At 48.2% G+C, this 26,667-nt stretch overlaps 1 protein-coding gene across 1 annotated transcript in view; it reads left to right on the top strand.

The window, feature by feature from the left end:
* TMEM87B (transmembrane protein 87B) overlaps positions 1 to 26,667 on the top strand; it is a 376,065-nt gene that overhangs the window by 187,113 nt on the left and 162,285 nt on the right. Inside the window, exon 12 of the mRNA XM_078649037.1 lies at positions 4,411 to 4,504. Within this exon, the coding sequence (XP_078505163.1) occupies positions 4,411 to 4,504 (94 nt within the window). The remainder of the gene's footprint in view (positions 1 to 4,410; positions 4,505 to 26,667) is intronic.

Raw genomic sequence — 26,667 nt, 5'->3', positions numbered from 1 at the left:
TCTAATGAACTACAACCATGCTGTTAGCCAGTATAGTTGCTGAGGTTAAACCAAAAGGAACTGCCAGTACAACAGCTGACAATGATTTCAGTTGGTTATAAACAGTTGCAACCCTTAACCCCTTCCATGCTCATGACGAGCTCAGCTCGTCATGCAGTACACTGCTCGTGTGCTCATGACGAGCTGAGCTAGTCATGCTCAATGGGGATCTGCAGAGTTCAGCACCAGGGGGGAATTAATGTAGCATTGAAGGTGTTAATATGAAGTCCTGAACAGAATGCTCCAAAAGAAACTGCCAGTACAACAGCTGACAATGATTTCAGTTGGTTATAAACAGTTGCAACCCTAAATATGAAGTCCTGAACTGAATGCTCCCTGTTTGGCACAAATGTACTTTACTCAAGCCGAAAGCACTTCTATGCACGTTACAGAACTTTGTTACAGTCAATAAAGAAAAATCATGGACTGGAAATAAGTACCTCAGCTTCTAAACTGTGAGAAGTTGGCCTGATGTATGATGTCTCCAATTCTGGGGACACCTTATATCAGTCCAAACAATCCCTTATGGTGGTGGTTGTAAGTCAACCTTAAAGACAAGCTATCCTAGAGGTAGCATGGACTAAGCAGCCTAAAGGCTTAACTCGAGAGGACTTGTGAAGCCAGCTGTTTTACCATATGCAATCCTGTATTATCAAATGAAAGGACACCACACAAGTTATATATTATCAAAATATATGTATTTATTCTTAGAATAATCCCCACTACTCTTTATGAGCAATGAAGCACAAACGTTTAAATAAAAGCACAGTATAACATACACAAGTTGCACAGTTATGGATGAGGCCGGTGGCCACTCAATCCATATATCAAAAAAGTGGTATAATAATCACTAATCGATCAGGGGTAAGGCCTAGGGCCTTGGGAATCGCTGGGACTACACTGGACTAACAGCAGTTAGGACGGGAGTAGCCCGCGGGATTCGGGTGCAGTGCAGAAAGCACACGCATGCACCAATGCAAAGTCAATGGTGCGTAAAAGTTATCGAGTTACAGTTTTAAGAGTCTTCCGACTGGACTAGAAGGACAAAACTTTAGACTTGGACACTAGAGGTGTAAACCACTACAGGAGCACCGGCGTTCAAGAGTTACCTCACCCACAGGAAGCGGGTGCACAGGTGCAAAGATGTGTCGGGTTTCGTCACGCAGTTCTATGGTGCCTGGAGATGAAGATGCTGCAGGCGTCCAGAAGAGAAGTGTCCGGTGTGATCCAAGGGTGGATCGAAGATATAGAGTACCTGAAAGCAGAGGGGACAGAGTCTGGGTCACTAGCCAGTGACCAGGAAGGAACCAGGCTATGTCGGGCGCAATCAGGTCGATGTCGTGAAGCTTGTCTCCGCTGCCACGTGGTCTCTGGGGCACCGAGGATGTCCTGGAGTGAATCACGAGCTGTCCCACGAAGGCTCTCGCTGTCGGCGGTGTCGGCTTCAAGATCGGAGTCAACAGGCCTTGGGAAATGCAACCCACGCAGGATTCGAAGATGGCTTCTTAATCGGACCAGCAAGGTCTGAGCGGGTGCTCCTTTTCAGGGGAGCGAGGGCCAGTCTGGAGCAACCAGACTAGCAGAGCAAATTCAAAGGTTCGTCGGTACTGGGACCATTAGCCAACAGGCAAGCGACCGGACCAACGCGTTGAGCAGAAAAATGCAAAAGGGCCCCACGCAGCACTCATCGAGTGTGGAGGGGTGAGCTTCGGTGCAAAAGCTGCTCAGGGCTGGAGCTTCTCAAACTCCAATGCACAGCTTCGAGGGAGCCTCAGATGCTGCACGGTCAGCGCTTCGTAGTTTTTCCAAGATGGCCGGCCCCACGCTGCAGGTCGCCTCCACGGTCTCAGCTCTGCAGGGACTGTGGATCGGGCTGTTAGAAGGCAGGCACGCTGGGTCTTGTCGATCTCTGTCGCTCGAGTTCCGGCGGGAACTGCAACAAAGCAAACGTTGAGGTGCTGGATGGTGCCTGTTTGCACAGGGTGGTCACTCCTTGACCACAAGGGAGATTCTTCAGTCTTCCACGTCGAGTGGGATGTCGAAGGGTCCAGAGTTTCGTTTCATAAGTTTCAGTCAGGATAATCTGATGTGCATCTACTTTTAAGTCGAATCAAGGGGCTGGATTACCTGCTAGGTCCGTCCTATGGGTGGTACCCAGGAAGGGGGTGGTTACACCCCTTTCCCTTTGTCCAGTTTCACGCCAGGACTGGGGCTGGATGGCCCCAGAACCGGTTTGACTGGAATCTGCCCAGGGACACCTTGTGCGCCCCAGGCAGTGTCTAGTTTCTTTCAACCCTCCCTGCTACAATCCACTATCTCCTGATTAGGGGTGGTGTGACACCTCCCTGTGACAGGAAACCCTTTGTCCAGGCGTCCTCTGCCAAGTTTCGGTCAGCAGCAGGAGGCCAGACATGTGTCTGTGGCAGCAGCATCCATTTTGTGATTCTGGGGCTCTGGTTAGGATTAACCACGTTTTCAGTAGAGTAACATGTCTTCCCCCTCTAGAAGGGTGGGAGGCTATCCCCATCACCAGGACTGGCAAGGGGATAGTATTCCAATGTGTATGACACCAAACACGACATGTTTTGATAAAGCCAGACCAGAGTTGCAATAACAGCGAGGATTATAATGCACTTAAGAGTATATGGTATGGCAGTATCACTGGAACAGCATTAAGGAATTGGTCCCAACACTGCAGACAGGCTCAGCTCATGCTAGAGCACCACCTCACATAAAACCAAGCACTCTGCCTCCAGGATTGTTAAGGCCTGCCATAGGAGTGACTTATAGGTGTCTGTGTGTCCAGATATAGGTTTAGACATAGGTATACTATATCTAAGCAAGGGGTGAGTACCCCACCTTGCCCCAGTTGTGTGAACAGCCAGTTAGTTGTGTCGATTTAAGTACCAGCCAGGGGTGGCAAAAGATATACTGCAGCCCCTGGTAGGCCTTGGATGCACCTATGCCCTGGGCACCTATAGTGCACTGTACAGGGGCTGATAAGGTGTCCAGTACCAAATTGGTGATGTACCTATAGTACATGGAGTCCATTTAAAGAGAGAGCAGATAGCCTGGGGCCCTGATTAGCAGGAACCCAGGCCAACTAAGTCAAAAACCAGCTAAACACAAGGCAAAAAATCTGGGGTAACCATAGACAGGTATCCACCTTCCTACATAAACAATATGTGCAAAGTCGAAAATAATGTGGCTGGGAAATTCTGTGCCCTCTCATGTTTAGTTATAGCACAGTTTTAGAAAGAATTATAAACATAGGATATATGAAGTATGGAGTTTTATATGTATATTCTTATTTTAAATGAAGTTAATTAACTATGCAAATAAAAGTAAACTTGAAACTTTAAGCTTAAGTAATATTTAAGCATTTACACTTCCTGAATAGAAACAAACAATGTACAACATAGCAAACAAATTGAAGACATATTGGCACTTCTTATGTGAAGGTAAATAAATTGGGGAGTTCAAAGAATTACACAACCTTGATTTAATGATCCGATGAATTATGAAGTATTAAATCCTAAGAAAGACTTACGTTGAAATCTCAATGGCAGATTTTATGCTTGAATTACTATTGGAATAAATTAATTGAATATTGTAACCATCACTCGTACATTGAAATTAAAATTGCTTACTTAGTTGTACTTTCTGCATTAACACAGTACCGTCTTGCCTTAGTGGGTTTTTTAATCTGTCCCTAATCCACCTTATACCTAGCATTCATCTTTATTAATACTATACACTGTATGTGATGTTAATCCAAGAATCATTGTCAATTTATCAGACTTTTCATTAAGCAAAGAAAGAGTTTAATGAAACTGAAGGATTAGATGTTCATGGAGGGATCTCCACAAGTTTCAAGCCAACTACAACTTCAAAATTACACATCAAGCGAGCAGAATTTGTTATAACATTGTCCTTCTTTAGACAGGTGTATTTGGTTTTGACAACGTATTGATATAAAGAATATAGGTAAATGTCATCACAATAGGCAGGTGGCATATACATATTACACAAGGCACAGTGCATCTATTCGAGAGAAATGGCTGATGAATTTATGGTATCCCATTATTAGCATGTTACCTTGCCATTTCTTTTTTTCCTCTTCATTCCGAATGTTTTCATATAATTTATATACATAGGTATTTTAAATGTTTCTCAACTTTCATGTAATCATTTTAGAATAAAAAATGTCTGTTCAGTAAGCATTTCAAAACTAAATTTAATCAAGAAGGTAAGCATTTGGCACTTCCCCATGTGTTCCTTTTTATAGTCTTGCTTGTCATTAAGCATGTTTTGTATTTGTGGTTGTTACTAATGCTTCTTCTCCACCTCCTGATGTTCTCATCACACCAGGCCTCGTTTGGGCACAGTAATGCACCGTGTAGTTGGGCTGGGCATTATCTACCTCATCTTTGCATCGTTGGAAGGAGTCCTGAGAATTATTGGGGTAAACATTTACCATTTTGCCTTTATTTGGCTATTTATTGTGGTGTATGTTACGTTATGTTTCCCATCCTCACGTGGTAAAAGTTCATGCAAAAATATCATAGCCATGTATGTTATTCCACTCTTTAATCATTTTATTTGATTAATTAAAATCATTACTATGTAAAAAGAGACTGAGCCCTTTAGGAAAAATCAGACATTAAAGGAAATGCCACTCTGGTCCTTATACTAAAAACAAATAGATTAATCATTGCAAGGCATATTTATACAAATCATTGAAGCTTTTATTTGCTGCCAAGACAGTCACTCTAGTGTATACTGTATAGTGAGACCAAATGATAGTATAGACATTTAAATGCTTATACACAAGTTTTAAAATGTAATTTTCTGTTCAAAAAGTGTGAACACACCACCTAAAAGATCAATCTATGCAAATAGATCATTGGTTGAGACCTTTAAAAACCACAGAAACTGTAGAAAGTGAAAGTAAACCGTGTCGTCTGTAGTGATTCATTGGTTAGCACTATTGTCTTAGACTCTGCCTTGAAAAATAATATCAATTGTTTGCTTTGTTTGAAAGGTACAATATCATTCCAGTTACATAGCCTAGCTAAATGTAACTCATAAACTTTATCTCCCATCACTGACAGAATTCGACTGCCTCTTTCAGTCATAATTCAATGGAAAACAAACATAATATAAGCTGATGTTACTCTTTGATATATATAAACAATCCACAGTACGTAAAAGCATTAAAAAAAACATTCCACTTGCATGTTAGTTCACGAAATGCCAACTCAATCAGGGGTTTGTAAAGTGCGTCTACTGAGGGTCTCGAGGCACTGGGGTTGGGAGGGCTGCTGGTCCCTCTGGGTGTCGGATCTTTCGAAGAGCCAGGTCTTTAGGTCCTTCTTGAATTGGGTCAGTGAGGTGAGCTTGAGGTGAAGGGGCAGGGTGTTGCAGGTAGTGGCGCCGAGGTAGGAGAATGAACTTCCATTGCTTCTGGTCTTGTAGATCCTGGAGACTGAGTCTAGGAAGAGTTGGGCAGAACGGAGTTGTCTGGCTGGTACATGGAATGCGAGGCAGTGGTTCAGGTATGCTGGTCCTTTGTCGTGGAGAGCTTTTTAGGTCTCGCCTGAGCCAATGTGCTTGCGCATTGCTCCGGCGAGATTATAGTAAGGGGAAAAGAACAGCCTACCAAAACGGCAGAATAGACACAGTTCATGTGATCTATGCGCATGCACAACGCCAGCCACGTCACACACCACCATTTGTCTGTGTCTCGCATCAAACTTCAAAGGCTGCCGCTCCCCCCCCCCCCAATCAGACTTTAAAGGCTGCCGCTCCCCCGCATCAGACTTCAAAGGAATGTGCTCCTGCTCCACCGCCCCCCGCCACAGCAATGCCGAGAGCTTGTCTCCGCCTGCTCTCCCGTGTGCTTGCATCTTCCTTCCTTGGCCCTGGGTGTTTTCCGTGTTCTCCCATTCAGTGCCTTCTCGACCCCGTACTTGATTGCTGTCCAAGCCCCAGCCCTCGCTGCCTCTATCATTATACACTCTCCCTGTGTTTTCTTGTTTCCTCTTGATTTTTCCCGGCTCCATCATTCTGTGCTTTGATAAACTGAACGCGCTTTGTAGCTCTCAACCCTGCATGTTCTTCGCTTCAGTCTCTGTGCTGCTGCACCACATCACTCAGGGACACCACCACATCACTCATGGGCACCACCACATCACTCATGGGCACCACCACATCACTCATGGGCACCACCACATCACTCATGGGCACCACCACATCACTCAGGGACACCACCACATCACTCAGGGACACCACCACATCACTCAGGGACATCACCACATCACTCAGGGACACCACCACATCACTCAGGGACACCACCACATAACTCAGGAACACCACCACATAACTCAGGAACACCACCACATCACTCAGGAACACCACCACATCACTCAGGAACACCACCACATCACTCAGGGACACCACCACATCACTCAGGGACACCACCACATCACTCAGGGACACCACCACATCACTCAGGGACACCACCACATCACTCAGGGACACCACCACATCACTCAGGGGCACCACCACATCAGTCAGGGGTTCCACCACATCAGTCAGGGACATCACCACCTCACTCGGGGACACCACCACCTCACTCGGGGACACCACCACCTCACTCGGGGACACCACCACCTCACTCGGGGACACCACCACCTCACTCGGGGACACCACCACCTCACTCGGGGACACCACCACCTCACTCGGGGACACCACCACCTCACTCGGGGACACCACCACCTCACTCTGGGACACCACCACATCACTCGGGGACACCACCACATCACTCTGGGACACACCACCACATCACTCGGGGACACCACCACATCACTCGGGGAGACCACCACATCACTCGTGGACACCACCACATCACTCGGGGACACCACCACATCACTCGGGGACACCACCACATCACTCGGGAACACCACCACATCACTCGGGGACACCCCCACATCACTCGGGGACACCCCCACATCACTCGGGGACACCCCCACATCACTCGGGGACACCCCCACATCACTCGGGGACACCCCCACATCACTCGGGGACACCCCCACCTCACTCTGGGACACCACCACCTCACTCTGGGACACCACCACATCACTCGGGGACACCACCACATCACTCTGGGACACACCACCACATCACTCGGGGACACCACCACATCACTCGGGGAGACCACCACATCACTCGTGGACACCACCACATCACTCGGGGACACCACCACATCACTCGGGGACACCACCACATCACTCGGGAACACCACCACATCACTCGGGGACACCCCCACATCACTCGGGGACACCCCCACATCACTCGGGGACACCCCCACATCACTCGGGGACACCCCCACATCACTCGGGGACACCCCCACATCACTCGGGGACACCCCCACATCACTCGGGGACACCCCCACATCACTCGGGGACACCCCCACATCACTCGGGGACACCCCCACATCACTCGGGGACACCCCCACATCACTCTGGGGACACCACCACATCACTCGGGAACACCACCACATCACTCAGTCCCTACACCCCTCCCACTACACTGGGACCCAACCGGGCTACGCTGAACCTCTTCCACCTCACTGGTCTGGAAGATATCTGAGCCACTCCTTTTGGGATCACTCCCCAATGCCTCCTCAGACTCTCTGGATTCCACCAAGAGGTCTGTCTCCAACGCAAGCCCCCTGGAATCAGAGGACTCCCACTCCACCGGGTGTTGGCATAGCTCTGGAAAACAGGGACTTAAAATATGCTCTCCAACAAATGAATCACACAGCCCCCCACAGCTGTTAACCAAGCTACCTTTTTCCTCACCCTCCAGTGCCTCACACAAGTACCCCACACCACTCTCCTGAGACTGGCAAGACAGTATCTGACTGTCTCTGTCACACAACCCACACTCTTCTAGCTGGTCTTCACACACACACACGCACACCAAGGTTTCTACCATGGGGGAACCCCTCTCCCTGTACCTCCCATCTAGAGTCAGTAGAGTGTCCCTCCCACCACTAGGAATATGGTCCCCTGTGCCAGTCCTTCAATCTACTTCAGGGACACTGCACTCCACTGGAACTACATCATAAACCTGAACCCCCTGGTGTATGTCGACCCCCTCCCTCAAGTCAGGTACCACATCTCTGGGTGTTTGTACCTTTCTCTCAGCACTGAAAACTATAATTTTGCTGCCACCATCTGAGCTGGAATCCACCTCCCACTCAGCAAAGCTCACCTCTTGAGCTACCCATGTTTCTTCTTCAACTGAGACCCTTAGGGCCTCACGCCTCTTGAGCTCCAACTCAAGCTTCCTCATTCCTAATTCATGGGCCAAGGTCAATTTCAATTTCTCCAGGGCACGGGCATTTTTGCTCTCCTCCGCCACCCTTTCTCTCTCAGCTCTTTGATTCTCTTTTTCCATTTCCAACTGCTTCATTTGGAGCTTCAACATTTCTAACTTATGATCTCTAGCCCTTTGGTTTTCCTCCAACTCCTTTGGGGAAAAACTGTCAGCTGAATGGTTGCTGCTAGCCCTTGAGGCCGATCTGGACACAGGCACACAGGCAGGTCCTGTGGCCTGAAACCACCCCTTTGTGCACCCTCATCCACTTCTGCACCATCTGTCTCCCCAGCTTCTTTGCTCTCCCACCAGGCCCTTACGGCCTTCTGTAGCTCCTTCTTCTTGGAGCGGCGCTTCATGGGACATCCAAAGCTGCTGCAGAACTGCCTGAGTTGACCTACTTTGTAATCACTTAACATTTCAATATCAAACTCCAGTTCTGCAACATCACTTGCTGGTTTACCATTCTGAGACATGATGCTTGGATTCTTTCAGGGTTACGATCAAAAATTGAACCAAAATATAAAAAACGTAACCGTAGTATGCGGTGGCGTAGTGGTCTGCACTCACTAGTGATGTACACCAATCACCGTGAGTCTAGTACAAATACAAGTTCAAATCCCACTGCTGACCAACAATGTTAGAACTGGGGGTCTCTAGTTGGCAGAGGTAGGTACCACTGTCTAAATAGGGACCCTTGCTTCTAGTCGGGGTAAGGAGGAAACCCTCTGAGATAACCCCTGCTCCCCCCCTTGGTAGCTTGGCATGAGCAGTCAAGGCTTATCAGAAGGCAATGTGTAAAGTATTTGTACCAAAACTCACAGTAACACAGTGAAAACACCACAAAGTGACTCCACACAGTTTAGAAAAATAAAGGTATTTAATCTAAACTGCACAAGACCAAAACGACAAAAATCAAACATACACAGTTCAAGAATATGGTTGCAAAAGAGTTCTTAATGTTCTTAAGGTTAGCGATAAAATTATCCACAGTTGCGTCACGTTTTAGCCACAGTACCTTTGTTAGCGATAAAAAGTTTCAAGCACAGAAGCTGTAGCGGTGAAAAACAAGCTACGCGTTGCTCCTGAGACCCTGGGGAGGCGTTAGCGACAGCCCCGCTGCAGCAGCGGGCGTGTTGCGACGAATCCGGTCTGTATGGGGAGGAAGGCCACTTGTATGGATTCCGGTGCGTAGGTTCTGTAGGAAGTTTTCTCCCGCAAAGGCACGATGCAATGATTCTCGGGTGTTGCGACGGTCTCCGGGGCGATAATGCGCGGTCCAGCGGCGATCTTGCTCTCGCAGCTCCTCAATGCGATGGCTCTGCAACAATTCTCGCAGCGACGTGATGCAATGATTTCACCCAGCGATGACAGGCTCTGCGACAATGTTCACAGCGGCGGAAATCTTCTCGCTAACGAAGGGTGCGACGTCTTCAGGCAGCGGCGACAGGCGCTGCGACGATCTCGGTCTTCGTAGCGGCGGGAATTTTCTCGCTCGGCCGGGATTGCGATAAATTTTCTGTAGCAAAGTCTTTAAAAGCTTGGATTCCAGCTCCCCAACACAGGTACAACTTCCAGAGGCACCACACATGGGCCAAGCACTCCAGGCAGGACAGATCTCTCTCAGCAGAGCTCAGGGAAGCTGGGGATGAAGTCCTTTTTTTCCCGGGACTTCAAAAACAGAGAGCCAGCTCTTCTCAGGCCCTTGGAGATACCTTCAAGCAAGGGGACACAGCACAAAGCAAAGTCCTTCCCCTCTCCTTGGCAGCAAAGCAACAGCAGGGCAATCCAGCATCACACAGTAAGACAGTCTTCCTTCCTCAGTTTCAGCTTTCTCCTTGGCAGAGGTTCCTTCTTGATTCCAGGATGATCTAATTTTCTGTTGTCAGGGGTCCTGTACTTATACCCCTAAAAGTCTTTGTTCTTTGTGCAAGTGGGCCCTGAGCCCGGTCTGAACCAGTTCTGGGTGTTCCTTGAGCACTTTGTTTTCCTGGCTTCGCCTTTGCTTTCAGAGTGAGGGGCAGGGTCGTCAGCCGCCCAGCAGGAGGTGGAGCCAGCATTGTGGAAGGCAGGCACAACCCTATTCAGGCCCAGGTGCTATCTCCTCCCACCACTCAAATTTCAAATGCAGTCATTCAGCCTAGGACTGACCCAGCCAGCCAGCCTCCTGGGGGCTCCCCAGCCCCTGTCACTCTCAAACCAGACAGTCAATTCACAAACAGGCCAAGGCATACAGAAAGGTCAGACAAGAGAATAGCAACTTTCTAAAAGCGCTGTTCTCAAACACAGGATTTAAAAACAACCTTTCCTAAAAAATGTGTTATTAAATTCTGAGTTTAGGGATACCAGACTCTTATGTCCTATCTTGTTCCTATGGGAAGATATGCTTGTAGCCAGCATCCCCCATGATAGCCTATGGAGCAGGATAGCCTTGCAGCAGTGAAAAACGAAAATGGCTGTAAATCACTACCAGAGCATGTCACCTGCACAAGTACATGCTCTACCTTTCACCTACAGTGCACCCTGCCCAAGGGGGTACCTTGGGCCTTCCATAGGGGTGACCAATGTGCACAGAAAGGGAAGGGTTAGGCCTGGTCAGTGGGGACACTGACCAGGAGGACATGGCCGTTCACAGACTGCACACAGGCACTGCGGTGGCAGGCCTGAGACACCATTTTTAGGGCTACTCATGTGGGTGGCACAATCAGTGCTGCAGGCCCACTAGTAGCATTTGTCATCACCAGCCCTGGCACACCCAGTGCACTTTCCTAGGGACTTCTTGGTGATACAAATATGCCAATCATGTATATCCAATCATAATAACAATTTACACAAAGAGCATATGCACTTTAGCACTGATCAGCAGTGGTAAAGTGTGCAGAGTCCTATTGCCAACAGCCACAGGTCAGGAAAGAAGCAAAAAGCTTGGGGATAACCCGGCAGAAAGGGCCAGTTCCAACAACTCCACACATTTCTTTTCTACTCTGCACCTCTGTACTCTGCACCACTCCTCGTCCAGGCACTCTACGCCACTCGCTCAACTTACCACTGCACTCTACGACAGTCTACTCTGCAACGTTGCACTCCCTGCCACTAAACTCTACGCCACTAGACTCTGCGCTATGCCACTCTGCACCACTCAACTCTGCAGCAATCTACCCTGTTTCACTGCCCTCTATTCCACTCTACACAGCACTCCACGCCACAAGTCTACTCTGCAACATTCTGCACCACTGCACGTTACACCACTGCATGCTAAGCTCCTCGCCTACTCTATGCCCCTGCACTCTATGCCACTTTTCTCTACACCACTGCATGGTAAGCCACTGCACACTACGCCCGTGCACTAAACAATAATTTACTCAAAACCAATTAACTCTATGCCACTGCACTCTATGCCACAATACTATACTCTGCAACACTCTATGCCTCGGCACGCAAAGCCACTCTATTCTTCACCTACTCCGTGAACTCCCTGCCGCTGCCCTCTCCGCCACAGAAATTAACACCACTCTACTCTTCATCACTGCACTGTATGCCACTCTTAACCATTGTACTCTCACTGCCCTGCACCCCGTGATATTCTACTCTGCACCTCTTGTTCTCTATGCCACTGCTCTCTACGCCACTCTACTTTGCATGCCAATGCACTTTACACCATTTTACTCAAATTACTGGAAACAAGCCTCCCCTTGTGTTTGCTTTTTTGGTAGGGTATGCCCAGCCTTGGGTCCATCGCTCACTTTGCCACTGGATTCAAGCTAGCCTGGCTAATGAGGGGTGTTACCCCAAAACCGGTTCCAGGATGCTTGTGTCCGGTCCAGGGAAGACCTGGCTTGGCAGTTCGGGCTAGACCGTTCCCTCAAGGCCGGAGTCAAGACTGATTTGCATATGGCTGGGTCTGAACTGGGGTGGCGAAGTGAGCTAAAGAACGATGATGGATTCAACCTAGATCTGGGACTGGGGGTGAGTGTCTGAAAAGTTTCAGCACTCCATCCATCATCTCCTTGTGTTTGCTTTGTTCGCCCTAAGTTGGGGGGTATGCCCAGACGTGGGTCCCTTGCTCACTTTGCCACTGGATTCACGCTAGCCTGGCTGAAGAAGGGTGTTAACCAGAAACCGGTCCCAGGATGCCTGTTTCCGGTTTAGGGAAGACCTCCCTTGGCAGTTCGGGCTGGACTATTTCCATGAGGCACAGGGGCAAGACTGATTTGCAAGTAGCGGGGTCTGAACAGAGGTGGCGCAGTGAGCTAAAGAATGGTGATGGATTCAACCTAGATCTGGGACTGGGGGTGAGTGTCTGAAAAGTTTCAGCACTCCGTCCATCATCTCCTTGTGTTTTTTAATATAGACAAACACTTGGAAAATAGGGGCTATGACTGAATCTTGTTCACCAAAATTAGTATCCTGAAGGTGGAGGATTGGGTCAAGAAAGGTGATTTGCATCCCTGTTGTAAACTCTACAATAGCTATGTTTCCCCTAAGGCTCCTATTATCCTTCTTCTGAACTTTATTCTGTGTAATTAAAAACATGATTTGGCCAAAGAGGCCACACATTGTTCTCTCTAAATTAAAACTAAAGTTAAAGACCTGGTGGCATTAGAATAGCCAGCTTTAGTGATTACCAAATGGCATTTTTGGCTGGTTGAGTTATTTATTGATTACATGTTAGTAATCATGGAAGAATCTCTCAGTGGCTTAAGGTTGAAAGTGACATAATCCAGCGTACTTCATTGATATCCTGATGCTTAGCAACAAATCATTGAAAGCCTACTTCTAGATAATTCATGTCACAGCCATGGCACTAAACCAGTGTTTCCCAAACTGGGGTACGCGGACCCCCAGGGGTCCCTGACACATTCCCAGGGGGTCCGTAGGCAGCAGTTTTCAAAGCACAGCAAAGTTTCTTGTATAATTAGCAGAGTTCTATCAACAATAAAAGTGTCAAGATAATGCCAGTGATTAATGTACCTGCTGGAGAGAGAGGAGAGTTTTGTTCAGTGGCAGCTTTGACTTAACTAATGTAGCACAGATGGTTAATGTGCCTACTGCAAAGAACGTGTAACATGCATTTTAAAAAGCAAATTTTACGTGCAATGGTCCGTGGTTACTGCTTTTGTCACAGAGATTATTTTGTTACTGTGCACTTCATAAGTGACAATCAATCTAGCAGAGGGACCTATAAACTGTCATCAAAGAGCTTCTTGCAAACTGCATGGTACCAGTTAGTAACTTATGTTTTTTCCCAGTCATTCATTATCCTGATGCTGCTAAAAAGATTTATTTGGGTGGAAATACATTTTTAATGTTAAAGTCAGTGCTAGACACTGTGTTATGTTCTGAATCCTGAGTTTGTGCTTTTCCAGACCAAGTACTCTTTAAAAATGCCTACCAGTATGAATGACATGTGAATACTACACTTTGTAGTCCCCTTTACCTTATGTAACGTTTTCTATACACTGATTTACATGTATGATTCATTGTCTCTATATGTGTGTGATGTAAAGTGCTCTGACATCCTACAATGGTATGAGAGATGCTATGAAACAAAGGAAATACATGTGACAGGGGGAATTCCTTCAATATAAAATACTAAGGGCCAGATGTGTGACCCTTTTTTATATGTGCAAACGGGTTTGCGAACCCGTTTGCGCTTGCAAAAACCTATTGGGCCATGTACATAGCCTATTTCGCGAGTCACAATTTTTTTTGTGACTTGCCAAATAGGTGTTGCAACTTGCTATCTGGAAGGGGCATTCCCTTCCAAATAGCAAGTCTCAAAACCATGTACAAATGTTTTGCGACTGCAATTGCAGTCGCAAAACACTTGCAATTATCACCTACTTCAAGTAGATAGTAATGCATTCGCAAATGGGAAGGGGTGCCCAGGTGACCCCTTCCCCTTTGCAAATGCATGCAAATGTATTTAAGGGCAGGCAGTGGTCCCAGGGACCACTGCCTACCCTTAAAAATTGAAATGAAAAAGTTTCATTTTTTTTATTTTAAAATGCATGGAAAACAGGCTGCATTTTTTTTAAACTGCTTTATATAAAAGCAATCCCAGACATAGTGGTCTGCTGAGCCCAGCAGGCCACCATCCCTGGGAGGGCTGGCATTCCCAAACAGTGTTAAACACACTGTTGTACATTTCATTTAGCAACTCGCAATTTGCCACTCGCAATGGGTCGCCAATTGGGAGGCGCTAAATAAAATGGTTGTACATCTGGCCCCAAAATCCTTAGTACTTTTAGTATTTGATTTGTGTGCACACGTGTATTATTTTTTAAATTACCTCTTTTAATATTTGAAATTTAACTCGTACAAATTGCTTGGGGGTCCCCGGCTTCCAGTGGTGACTCAATGGGGGTCCTCAGGAGTCAAAAGTTTGGGAACCACTGCACTAAACGCTTTAGGCAGGAAACCCAAAATTAAACTAATGAACATTTTGGCAGTTCCACTCTTAAGTAATAGTATAGTAAAGCCTTGGGAATGCGGGGTGGGTGGAATTTTGTGGATCCAGGCAGATTCCAGAACTTTTCATCACAGAAATGTAAGGAAAATGTGTTTTTTTTTGTTTTACAAAGTTTGAGGTTTGCAAGGGATTCTGGGAAAGGGAACCTGGTGGGAGCCACACAAGGCACCCCATGCTGCATTCCCCTGGGTGTCTACTTTTAAAAAATGTATAGGTTTGCTAGGTTTCCCTAGGTACCGGCAGAGCTATGGTTCAAAATCTACAGCTAGGCACTTTACAAAAAAAGGGTCAGTTTTCACTGTAAAAATGTGGTGTGTCCACGTTGCGGTTTGGGCCGTTTCCTGTCGAGGGCACTAGGCCTACCCATACAAGTGAGGTATAATTTTATCAGAAGACTTTGGGCAATGCGGGGTGGGTGGAAGTTTGTGGATCTGCACAGATTCAAGACCCTTGCCATCACAGAAATATGAGGATTATTTTTTTTTGCAAAGTTTGAGGTCTGCAAGGGATTCTGGGTAACAGAACCGAGTAGAAAGCCGCACAAGTCACCACATCCTTGATTCCCCTGGATGTCTAGTTTTCAAAAATGTATAGGTTTGCTAGGTTTCCTTCCGAAAAAAGGTCTGTGCCTAGTGGGCTTCCTGCCACCCTGGGGAGGGGGAAATTGGGGGTTATTGCCCCGCTATTCCCCCAATGGGGGCAGAAAGACTGGCTATTTTTTGGGGTGGGGGGAACATTGGGATGCCCATTCTGGGCAGTGTTCTCCCCTGCATATAAAAAAAACAGCATAATCGCAGGCACCTAGTGGGCTCTCTGCCCCCCGGTGGGCGGATCAGGGGCTACTGCCCCCATCTGCTTCGGGGGGTGGGGGGTGGGGAGGGGGGCGGCGGCAGAAAGGCAGAAAGACTGTGGCATCTTTTTTTGGGGGGCATTGGCATTCTGCCCATTCTGGGTAGCCCCCACCCCTGAGTATATAAAAATAAATCCCTGGTGCCTCGGGGGCAGGTCAGGGGCTATTGCCCCATCTGCCTTCCAGGGGGTTGGGGGGGGCAGAAAGACTGTAAAAATGTTTTTTGGGGTGGGGGCATTGGCATGCCGTTCTGGGCCGCCCCCACCCCTACCTATAGAGAAAAGAAATCCCTGGGACCTAGTGGGCTTTCTGCCGCTTACAGCAGAGGGATTTTTTTAAAGTGGGCTCATGACTGAATGGTTCCATCATGAGCACACTGGAACTTGTGCTCATGACGGAACCATTCCATCATGCGCATGGAAGGGGTTAAAAAGAAAGTAGACAACACTTTTTAGACCTACAAATATCTGAACAGTTATTGCACCACACTTAAGAAACATGCGCTTGATTGGTGTTGAGACTCTGATATGAGTATTGCTCTATGCGGATGCATGTTAGGGAAACTTTTATATCCCACCTTCAAATCAGATCTCTTCGTCAATCATCCTGGCTGGGTTCAAACTAATACATTGCAACATGCCTCACACAAAGTATAGACTGAATGTTAGCAGATATTTACTTCTGTCAGCACAGTTGCAAATTTTAAAGCACTCTATAACATATAATTTATCGAAGTGATCAAATTACACCATTTTGGAGTAAAGTAGAATTCAAAATTCAAGACTTTTTAAATAAAATACTTGCAATTTTCACTGCTTGGATGATCTTCAGATTCAAGCAACCGCTGAAAACAATGAGAAGAGAGGAGTTCCTCCTTCTAGATCTCCTGATTGCTTTAACATCCCAAAAATATGCTTTGAATTTTGAAGAAAAGCAGGGAATTTATCACACCATTCTTTTTTTTAATTCTTTTTTATTTCCAAAATAAAAAGGCAATTGCAATCACCATGGTTGGAGAATAATAGCTTTTCATTTCTCCTGGTTACATTTTTTAGCATTCTACGCTCTCATCGTTTCACCTGCGATATACAATATCCTTTGTTTCCCCCTACGTCGATTTCCTCCTGTATTTCCTCCCACCTCCTCAGTGGCATTTGGGCTGTACATGGGTTACCTCTGAATTAATTCCATTTATCCCACACCTTCCCCCATTTTTGGGGGCATCCCTTACTGGTATAGACCACCTTCTACGCCACCATATACCAGTCCATGTCCCTCTTCCAGTCCCTCAGGGAGGGAATCGAGTCTGCCCCCATGATCGTGCTATATTTCTTTTATCGATCATTAGTACTATGGTCACACCTATTTGATCTCCTCTGCGTAGGTCCGTCGGCTCCCACACATTAAGGAGACTCTATTTTGCCGCAGCGAGCAACTCGCTCTCATACACTACGTTTAAGCACTGGATTATGTTGCCCAATACTCTTGAATTTTGGGACAAGCCCATATTATATAGAAAAATGTGCCTTCCATTCTGCAGCCCCTGCGGCAGAATGCATCTGTTTGTATCCCCATTTTTAGGTCTTGCCTAGCGTTGCAGCGCGAATGCGCTGCCATCGCTTTGCGAGGCATGCAGTATACACTATAGTGTGGAAGCTTCTGGAAGCTCCGCCCATTCTCTGTACAATCTTCTTCATTGGCTTAGGTTATAAATGTTGCCTTCCGATTGGTTTTAAGCTTGTTAGTCCCGCCACATGACAGCCATGTCAGTCATTTGTATCCTTCCACGGCTACTGGCCCCTTTACTGCACCAACTACTTTCTTCCCGTGCAGTCCGCGGCCTACTCGAACGTCGCTCCCTACCCCCGTTCGTGCCTTTTACTACTTTCTTCCCGTGCTGTCTACTGCCTTCTCAAACGCCGCCCCCGTTCGTGCCTTGTTGTTGTTCGTGCCTTTTACTACTTTCTTCCTGTGCTGTCCGCTGCCTTTCCGAACTCCATTCCCCCCATTCGTGCCTTGTTGTTCGTACCTTTTTCAGTTTTTATTTGCATTTCGGCTCTTGCAGTCCTTGAATGTAGGGCAAGTATCAGAAACAAAAAGCGAAGACAATGCTGCCACAGTAAATATTGAGTTTCTTGCAGAGTCTGCATCTCGTGATTTTTTATTTACATTTTTTTACTTACATCCTGCCTCTCGACTTTGGTTTGCGAGGCTATAGTAAATAAAGTTGTAGTGTGAGTGTGGCGGGGTTGACTGAAGGGCACGGAGACCAGGTCTTGGTATGTAAGGTTTTAACTTTATTAGGGTTTTCTTTTTCCTCACAGTAAGTCTCTCACTGGCTAGAATGGCTGGATCCGTGGTAGCTGTATTGCGTGTAGGACTTCTAGGCTCCTGGGACGATGTTCGCTTCCCTCTTGCTGCTGGTTCTTGCTTGGTATTTCCAGCGTGGTACATGCGAGGAAGAAAAGAGCACTATCATTGGTCTTGTCCTTTTTAATGTATTCCCAAAAAAAGGAAGTCCAGGGGTGTGAAGGGATCACCGGTGCACATCTATATACAGTGTGCCTATGTACATTCAGTGCAGAGGTTGGGGAGGGTTTGAAGGTGGGGAAGGTACGGGTGTGGGAAGCGGGAGTAACAGGGTCGGGATATTTACACAAATGGCGCATAAACAGTGACTTCTTCACAAGGCGGCTCTCCCTCAGTCACTCCCTGCCCCCCATCCAGCCTGCCACTCGTTCTCATACCTAGCTGAGCCACACTCCTCCTCGGTGAGTGTGGCTCGGCGGCTCGTGGGGACGGTGGCCTCCAGGCAGTGCAGCTCCTCGATATGGCGCCTCTAATCCTCCGGTCCTCTCTTCCTTCTTCGGTAACTCGACTTCTCCACACGCTCTCCTCGGCACACTAAACGCACCTTGGTGATGTTACACGCCGAGTTCTTCACTTCCTCCCTTTTCTCCAATGGCCGTTGGGCTACGTCATCCGGGGGCGGGTTATCCTCCTCCAGTCGTTATAGTTAAAGGGACCGTCCTCCAATTCCTCACGGTATGTGTTCCATAGTTCCTCAGTGTCCGATCTCCAGTCGGTCTGGTTGGGGTGCAAAGAGGGTAGGACATTCGAGTCAGCCATCCACCATTCTACTTCCGCTGCCCCCCCCCCGCCCGCTACAGTGAGCATTGCTTAGTATATAACGTAGCCTTAGGACCGCAGAAGAGAGGGTGGTTCAAGGGTAGGGGGAGTGGCCGGAGAGCAGGGGGTGGATAGAATGAGAGGAAAGACATGGGGATTAGGGTGAGTGGGTGGAAGAGGGGGCAGATCTAGAAGTGTGGGGAGGGTGGGGTTTCGTAGATGGTTTTGAGCCCCTTGGAGCTCCCCACATGCAGACAGTGAATGGGAGTACACAAAATCCACGCAGCTCTGCACGACATGGACCGCCACCGCTGCACCGCCCCAGCCCCCATCCGCGCCATGGCCAGCGCGGACTGGCATTACCAGTTCTGAGTGATCCTCCTACGGGACGCCACGGCAGGGAAGACGGCACTGGTGCAGCGGTACACTGAGAACTCCTTCCTGGAGCAGGCGGTGTGCACTCTACCCTGGAGTTCCATGTGAAGATGCTGGTGCCCGGCTTGCGGGTCACGCTGCAGATGTGGGACACTGCGGGGCAGGAGCTCTTCAGGTGAGTGACTACCCCAACTCCACCGCCGCAGTGATGGTTCACTGGGCGACCTGCAGTGTGCACACTTTCATCCCTACCCCACCACCATAGCAGCAGGGACAATTCAATGGAGTGACTGACCTGAAGTGCATACTTGTACTGCAAGTTACCGAATTCACTAATCCTGCGGGGCAGGAGCACTAGAGGCAAGTGTGACTCTCCCGACCCCACCACCATAGTGGCAGGTACAATTCAGTGGAGTGACCTGCAGTGCATGCTTGTACTGCAAGTAACTGGCAGCAGCACTTGGGGAGAGGAGTTAGGTGATGGGAGTGGCGGGGGTTAGCACCCCCATTCAATGCATGTTAGACGTATGACGTCGCCTGCGACCCACACACACTATACATTGATTGTTTGAGTGAGCATACATCCCTCAGAAGAATCTTACATTCATTTCTTTAACATGAACTGTTATTTATGTTTACCCGGTTAAGCTAATCTTGGACAGCATTCCCAGGACAAAAAACAACTTTATTTGCTTGTATAACCGTGCTTCTGTTTCTCTCCTGTCGCTCGGATATTGAAGTGTACTGGACTAAACGTGGATTTTAGTTTGATGGAGCAGATCGCGTAAAGAACCCTGTGTTTGGCCACCCAAAAGGATCTCTAGTTATTCATCCCACCTTGAAAACCCCCAAAGGGTTTCCACACTAAAGCACCCTTGAGAGAGGTCATATCTATCCTCCCGCCCATTCACAGTAAGAAGTCCCTGTATCCCCTTAACCCGTTCAGATTTCTCGGGGACCACTTCCAACGGAGGTAGAGTCGTGTTAAAAAAAAATCAGATTCTTTATATTGGAGGGGTTATTTATTCAGTCACTGGCTCGTATACCTGTGTGCATTTTACGACTCCCCGGTATCAATACCAAACTCTCATACTGTTGACCTATTTCCACTCATAGATGAGCAGTCTCTGCAGATTCTACTGGCCAGGGTAAAATCCGGTTTACCAAGGGACTGCTGCCCCCCGCATGTTCTAAAGGACGCTTTCTCGGTCCACTGGCTCCCTATCCTGAACTTCCTCAATGAATCATTATCTCAAGGCAGGGTCCCTAAAGCTTTCAAGGAGGCAGTCGTAGTCCCCCTTCTACAATAAAACAGGAGCGGACCCCCAAAACCCCTCCAACTATAGGCCCATCTCCCTGCTCCCCTATCTGGCTAAAGTCCTTGAAGCTCATGTAGCTGCTCATCTGTCCAACTTCGTGGAGCAGTCTGATTATCTAGATCCTCATCAAGCAGGGTTTCGCCCTGCCCACTCCACCGAGACGGTCATTGTTGCAGTATTGGATGCCCTACGAAGAAATGCCGACAAAGGAATTCCACAGGCCCTGGTCATGCTGGACCTCTCGGCCGCATTTGACACGGTCGATCATGCCATCTTACTGGACTGTGTCAAACAGGCCGGCATCCGCAACTCGGCTTACAGTTGGATCAGGTCCTTTCTCTCCGACCGTACCCAAGCAGTTCGCTTAGCCCCCTTCACAGCTCCCAAACTCCCCACAACATGTGTGGTCCCTCAGGGATCCTCACTATCCCCCTTACTGTTCAACTTGTATCTGATACCACTGATCCAGTCCTTGAAGGAATTTAAAACCATCACTTTTAACTATGCAGATGATCTCCAGCTGATCTTCCCGATAGACAACTCCCCCGAATCAATTCCGGAGATTCAGGGCACAATTCTTCACATTCGCCAGTGGATGGACCTAAACCATCTAAAGCTGAACCCCGGTAAAACCGAGCTTGTCCTGAACGCGAACAGCCAAACCCTATGGGGCCCACACTATTTGCCCTCAGAACTTGGCCCTCCGCCCATCCCATCGCCATCGGTAAAAAGCTTAGGGGTGATCATCAATAATGACCTCTCCCCGAAGACCCAGGTAGGTGCGGTTGTGTCCTCCTGTTTCTTCCAGCTCCGTAAGATCAGGAAGATCAGTCGCATGCCCACCCACTCTGCTCTGATCCAGGTTGTGATAGCCTTGGTACTATCACACCTGGACTATGCCAATTCTATTTACTTGGGCCTTCCACTCTTCCTTAGCAAACGCCTTCAGCTAGTCCAGAACCACGCGGCCAGACTGATTCACCAGCAACCACACTGGCAATCTGCTAGACCCCTGTTAGGAAAACTCGATTAGTTCCCAATTCCTCAACGTGCTGCCTTCAAGACGGCCTATATCACTTTCAAGTCCCTCCACAGCCGCAGCCCCCAATTCATTAAAAGCCTCCTTCCTAGGTACACCCCCTCTCGCATCCTTCGTTCCGCCAACCTCCACCTCTTGGCCACCCCGACTTTCAAGCTTCAACGTCAGAGCGGTTGCAGGTTCGCGACCCTTGCCCCCAGACTATGGAACTCCCTTCCATTGGATATCCAATCATGTAAAAATCTCTTAAGTTTCAGGAAGATGCTAAAAACCTGGCTATTTACGCAGTCCTACTGGTAATTCCTGCCTGATCCCGCCATACGCTAGAGCCAGCGCCATGAAACCTCTCGGTGAACGTGCGCTCTACAAGTAATTGCTAACATAACGTATGTAAGCTGTAGGTCTTTCAGAGACCTACCAAAACTATGTAAAGGAGGGATGGTTTGTTTGGCTACAGATCTGACATACTCGCTCAGGTACTATACCTGTCTAGCTACTGTCAATACACGTTATCAAGCACTATATGACTTGTCCTAGTGATTTAGGTGTTTGTTGTTAGTCCCTCAATTTCTGCCTGAATGAAGAAGTTATTCGATCGTTTGCAGCCTCTCTGGCTTGCTCGACCTAGGAAGGTGTCAGTTTACAGTTTATCAAATGTCCCCACATTTATAGTAGGTCTATGGCAGCTTTTTAAAGTTATATGGCTACAGGCGGTGTCCTATCTGTAACAACCCTTAGTCTTGTATGGGTAAAAAAAGAGTAGCTCTACCCGGGGCTGTCAGAACGGCAGTGGTGTCTATTTACAGCCCTGGCTATTACAGCCACTTCAGGCTAACGCAGGGAAGTGTCTGGTCTAATAAAGCCACTCAGACATGTCTGGAGGATATATCTGATACTCGCAGCCCTAGAAGTATGACTGAGAGGGGCGTACAATTAAAGACTGTGGTTGAAGGGTGTCAGGTGTTTTAATTATTCTCTGCCTAAAAGCAGGGGTGTGTGCGTGTAGTAACCGGGTTTGGCTGCAGGCGTTTACGTGTGCTGCTGATGCTAGTGGCCATAGTTTGTCATGACTACTGTAGTTGTGATTTGTGGTGATTGCAAGCCTCCCTCCTCATGCATTGGTGCTCTGGGGCTAAACGTGTACTCTTTCCCAAGGATGCGGGCAACGTTTAGTTTGGGCTATGTGATTGGGCTCTATTGCTGGCTGTGGGCTGGCCCTCGTCTCCGGTGACCCGCAGTTCCACTTTGTGATGTAACTGTTCCTCTGCTGCTGGCTGCAGGGAGACCTAATTTTCAAAGTAGTAGCTAACGGGGTTTAGCGCACGGTTTGTGACTTGGTGTGGTTGTTTCCAGGCAGTGGATCTAAGCCCAGCAGTGTGGTGATTTTTGTGGGACTCTGGGGCTGGCTTGTCACCTGGGACTGAGGTGAGTTGGACTCGCGTCCTCCTTCCTTTAGCATGTATTCTGTAGCTTCATCTTGTGATGGACATTATTTTTAAGTGAGTGAGCCTTGGTCCCAGCAGTCTGCAATCGGCAGCTTGTCTTGTTTGCTGGGAGACCTTCCTGGACTGTGATTCCCCCATGACTGCACAGTTTGGTGGTTTGCGACCATGTGTTGGGTCCAGGAAGCCTCCACACCCGGAATTCAACCTGTGGTTTGTGAATTGCTCTGTTTGGGTTGATGCTGGGCATCCTTACATGCCAGCAAGCCTTTGGGAAAGAGTGTGTGGTTTGTGGCAATGGTTGATTGCTTGCATGCCTGACTGATCCATGTGTTCTCAGGGCTGCAGTGTGTGTTTCGTGACTGTATGCTGGTTTCAGGCAGGCTCTGTAGAGCCAGCCTTTAACTTGTGCATTGTTACTGGGCTCGGGTGCTGTTAGACCTTCCTTTCTTCTGGCTCCAGGCACTCTGCCTTCCCAGCATTCAGCCAGTGGTTAATGACAGGTCACGGTTGCTGGTAGACCTATCTGTGCTATGTTCCTGTTCTGGCTGCTGGCAGTCCCTGAGAGATCCTTGGGATAGTCATGTGTGGTTTGTAACAGGCCTCCGTTGCTGGTAGACCTTCTTGTGTTGGGACCGTGTTCTGGGTTCAGGCATGCCAGTCTCGCAATGAGAGCTTCATGTGTCTGTGTTCTGGGCGCAGGCCCTGTCTTACCATGAGAGAGCCTTAGACTAGTAGTGTATGGATAACGACAGGGCTCGGTTGCTGGTAGGCTTATCTGTGAAGTGACTGTGTTCTGGGTTCAGACAGGCCAGTCTCGCAATGAGAGCTCCTTGGGCTAGTAGTGTGTGATTAATGACGGGTCCCGGTTGCTTGTAGACCTTCCTGTGACTGTGTTCTGGGTGCAGGCCCTATCTCGCCATTAGAGAGAGCCTTGGTCTAGAAGTGTGTGGTTTGTCACAGAGCTCAGTTACTGGTAGGCATAGCTATGAGTGCTCTGGATGCAGCAGGCAGGCCTGCCATGAGGGAGAGACTTTATCCGAAAGCCTTACCAGTGCTCGATTGGTGGTAGGCTTATCTGTGCTGTTCTCTAGATTCCAGTCCATAGAAATTGTCTTCCATGAGCACCCTAAGACAATATTATTTTCAAATCTTGTATTTTCAGTAATATGACCACTGAAGGCCCTGATTTTATATTAAAAACAGAGCTTTGGACTATACCCTTTCCTGCTGAAAGGCAATATTTCTCTCCATGTGTTCCCATACCTGGCATGTCATGCAGTTTGGAGCTTACTTTCCCTCCATGTTAAAGAACAGTAGATATTTCAGCACCCAGGCTAATGTGCTGCATAGCTAGCTAAATACATATAAGGTCCCAAAGGCGAGACAGATTGCATTGCAAATGCTTGTTACCAATGTGGTGCATGAGATGTGGGCCCTATGGAGGATTTTGAGCTGTACTAGGTGGAAACGGGCCCTGATGGCCACTTCTCGAGGGGATGCCAGTGCTTCAGTCCCCTCCTCTTCAGGGCCGGACTGGGAACCAACAGTGACCCAGGCAAAGAACTCTGGAGCGGCCGAGCTGCTTGCCAGGGCCGGTTTCGGACGAATTTGTTACAGGGGCGATTTTGCAGCTATTCTGCAAAACCGCCCTGTAACAAAAACGGACCCCAGGGGCCCAAAATCGCCCCCACCCTAGCGGCCCACCGGGGAAACAACCGATGCCCGCTAGGGCCAGTCTGGCCCTGCTCCTCTTCTTGCCTATCTGGAATGTCTCTTCCATCTTAGCCTTAAGGTATTTAACTGATCTTATGTGTGATTTATTAATTTCTTAAAAGTTAGTGAGATCACCATTTTGGTAATATGTTTCTCCATTTACTTGCACTGGAGAGGGGAAGATTCTGGGAGGGACTCCCCCTTTGTCTGGGCTGCCTGTAGGGAATGTCGGAGCTGTATGTATCGGAATGATTCTGTAGGGTCTAGGTTGTAGTCTTTGTGTAAATCTGCAAATGGTCTTGTACCCCCTCCCTTCCACACGTCTTTGACTGTTTAGATGCCCAGAAGGCCCCACCTGTTAAATCCCTGGCTTTCACCCAATCTGTCAAGGAAGTGGGACTCCCACAGTGGTGTTGCCTGCGTGGTCCTATTTCTCCATCCCATCTCTCCCAAAGTAGAGTTCCAAGTCTGGACTGTAAGAGCCTTGGGGCCCGTCAGTTGGAATTTTGTTGGGCAGGGTATACAGGGCCCGGAGGTATCCCCTTGGTCCCAGCGTCAGCCGGTCCATCTGATAAGCAGGTTCGGTCATGGGCTAGTGGGCCCATTCAATTGACTACCATTAATTGCGCTGCGCGATAGTGGTTTCGTATTTCGGGGAGGGCTATTCCCTGTTGTACCATCCCTTAGTAAGTTTGTTTAGAGTTATTCTTGGCGTCCCACCATCGAACAGCAGCTTTCTAATCTCACCCTGTATGGATGTGAAGTATTCGTCGAGTGCCTGGAATGGTGTATTTTGGAGGACGTACAGAAAACTTGGCAGTGCCATTTTAAAGAGGGTTGCACTACCCAGTAGACAGAGAGGAAGCACTGTCCAGTGCTGCACATCCTCCTTCAGTCGGGTAAGCGGGGGTGTACATTTTTGACCTTGAACAGCTCCTGATTAGCTGTGACAAAGACCCCCAGGTATCGGAACCCATCCTTTCACCACCTGCACTGCGCATTCTTTTGGCATTCTCGTTGCCTGCCGGTGTAGGATGAGGACCACTGATTTTGTCCAATTGATCAGGTATCCGGAGAACTGACGGTAGGTAGCAAAGATATTTAGAATTCTGGGAATGGAATATCTGGGTGAAGCCACATACAAAAGGATATCATCGGCATACAGCGATATTCTATCTTCCCAGTCGGCCGACCAGCGCAGTCCACGAATCAGTGGAACCCCCAGTATCCAGGCAGCCAGTGGCTCGAGAGTCTGGGCAAATAGTAAGGGTGAGAGGGTGTCTTGTACCACTGTAAAGTTGGAAATTTCGGGATACCCTCCCATTCACTCTCGCATGCGCCATTGGTGCCGTGTATAAGAGCTGGACACATGCCCGGAACCGCGGTCCCACCCCCATATGTTCCAACACTGCTAGCAAGAAGGGTGATTCCATCATATAAAAGGACGTGCAGGTGTTGATGGAAAGCTCAACTGCGTATTCTTGTATCGTATGTGCTGGACCCATCACACCCTGGAGGTGACTGGCATTAAGGGCTGTGTTTCTGCCCTGCATGAAGCCCGATTGGTCCATGTTTATCACTTTAGGTATGATGGTGATTATGCAGCATGCTAAAAGTTTAGCGAGGATTTTTGACTCAGAATTTAGGAAGGAGATAGGTCGGTATGACCCACATTGGTCCCTAGGTTTCCCTTCTTTGTAGATTACCCCTATTGAGGCTATTCTCTGTTCCAAGGGTAGTTTGCCTGCTACTTGACTCTCCTCCTACATTATTAGTAGATTGGGTACTGTGCGATTGGCTGTAAATTTGTATAGTTCAACTGGTATCTCATTAGTGCTTTCCCTAAGGGCCTGTTGTAGCTGTTCGGTTGTTAGCTCTTCATCTAAAGCGTGTACATCTTC

Source organism: Lissotriton helveticus, chromosome 6, assembly GCF_964261635.1.
Source record: "Lissotriton helveticus chromosome 6, aLisHel1.1, whole genome shotgun sequence".
Classification (NCBI taxonomy): Eukaryota; Metazoa; Chordata; class Amphibia; order Caudata; family Salamandridae; genus Lissotriton; species Lissotriton helveticus.
Note: the sequence above shows the minus strand (reverse complement) of the source record. Positions and strands in the feature narration are given on the sequence as shown.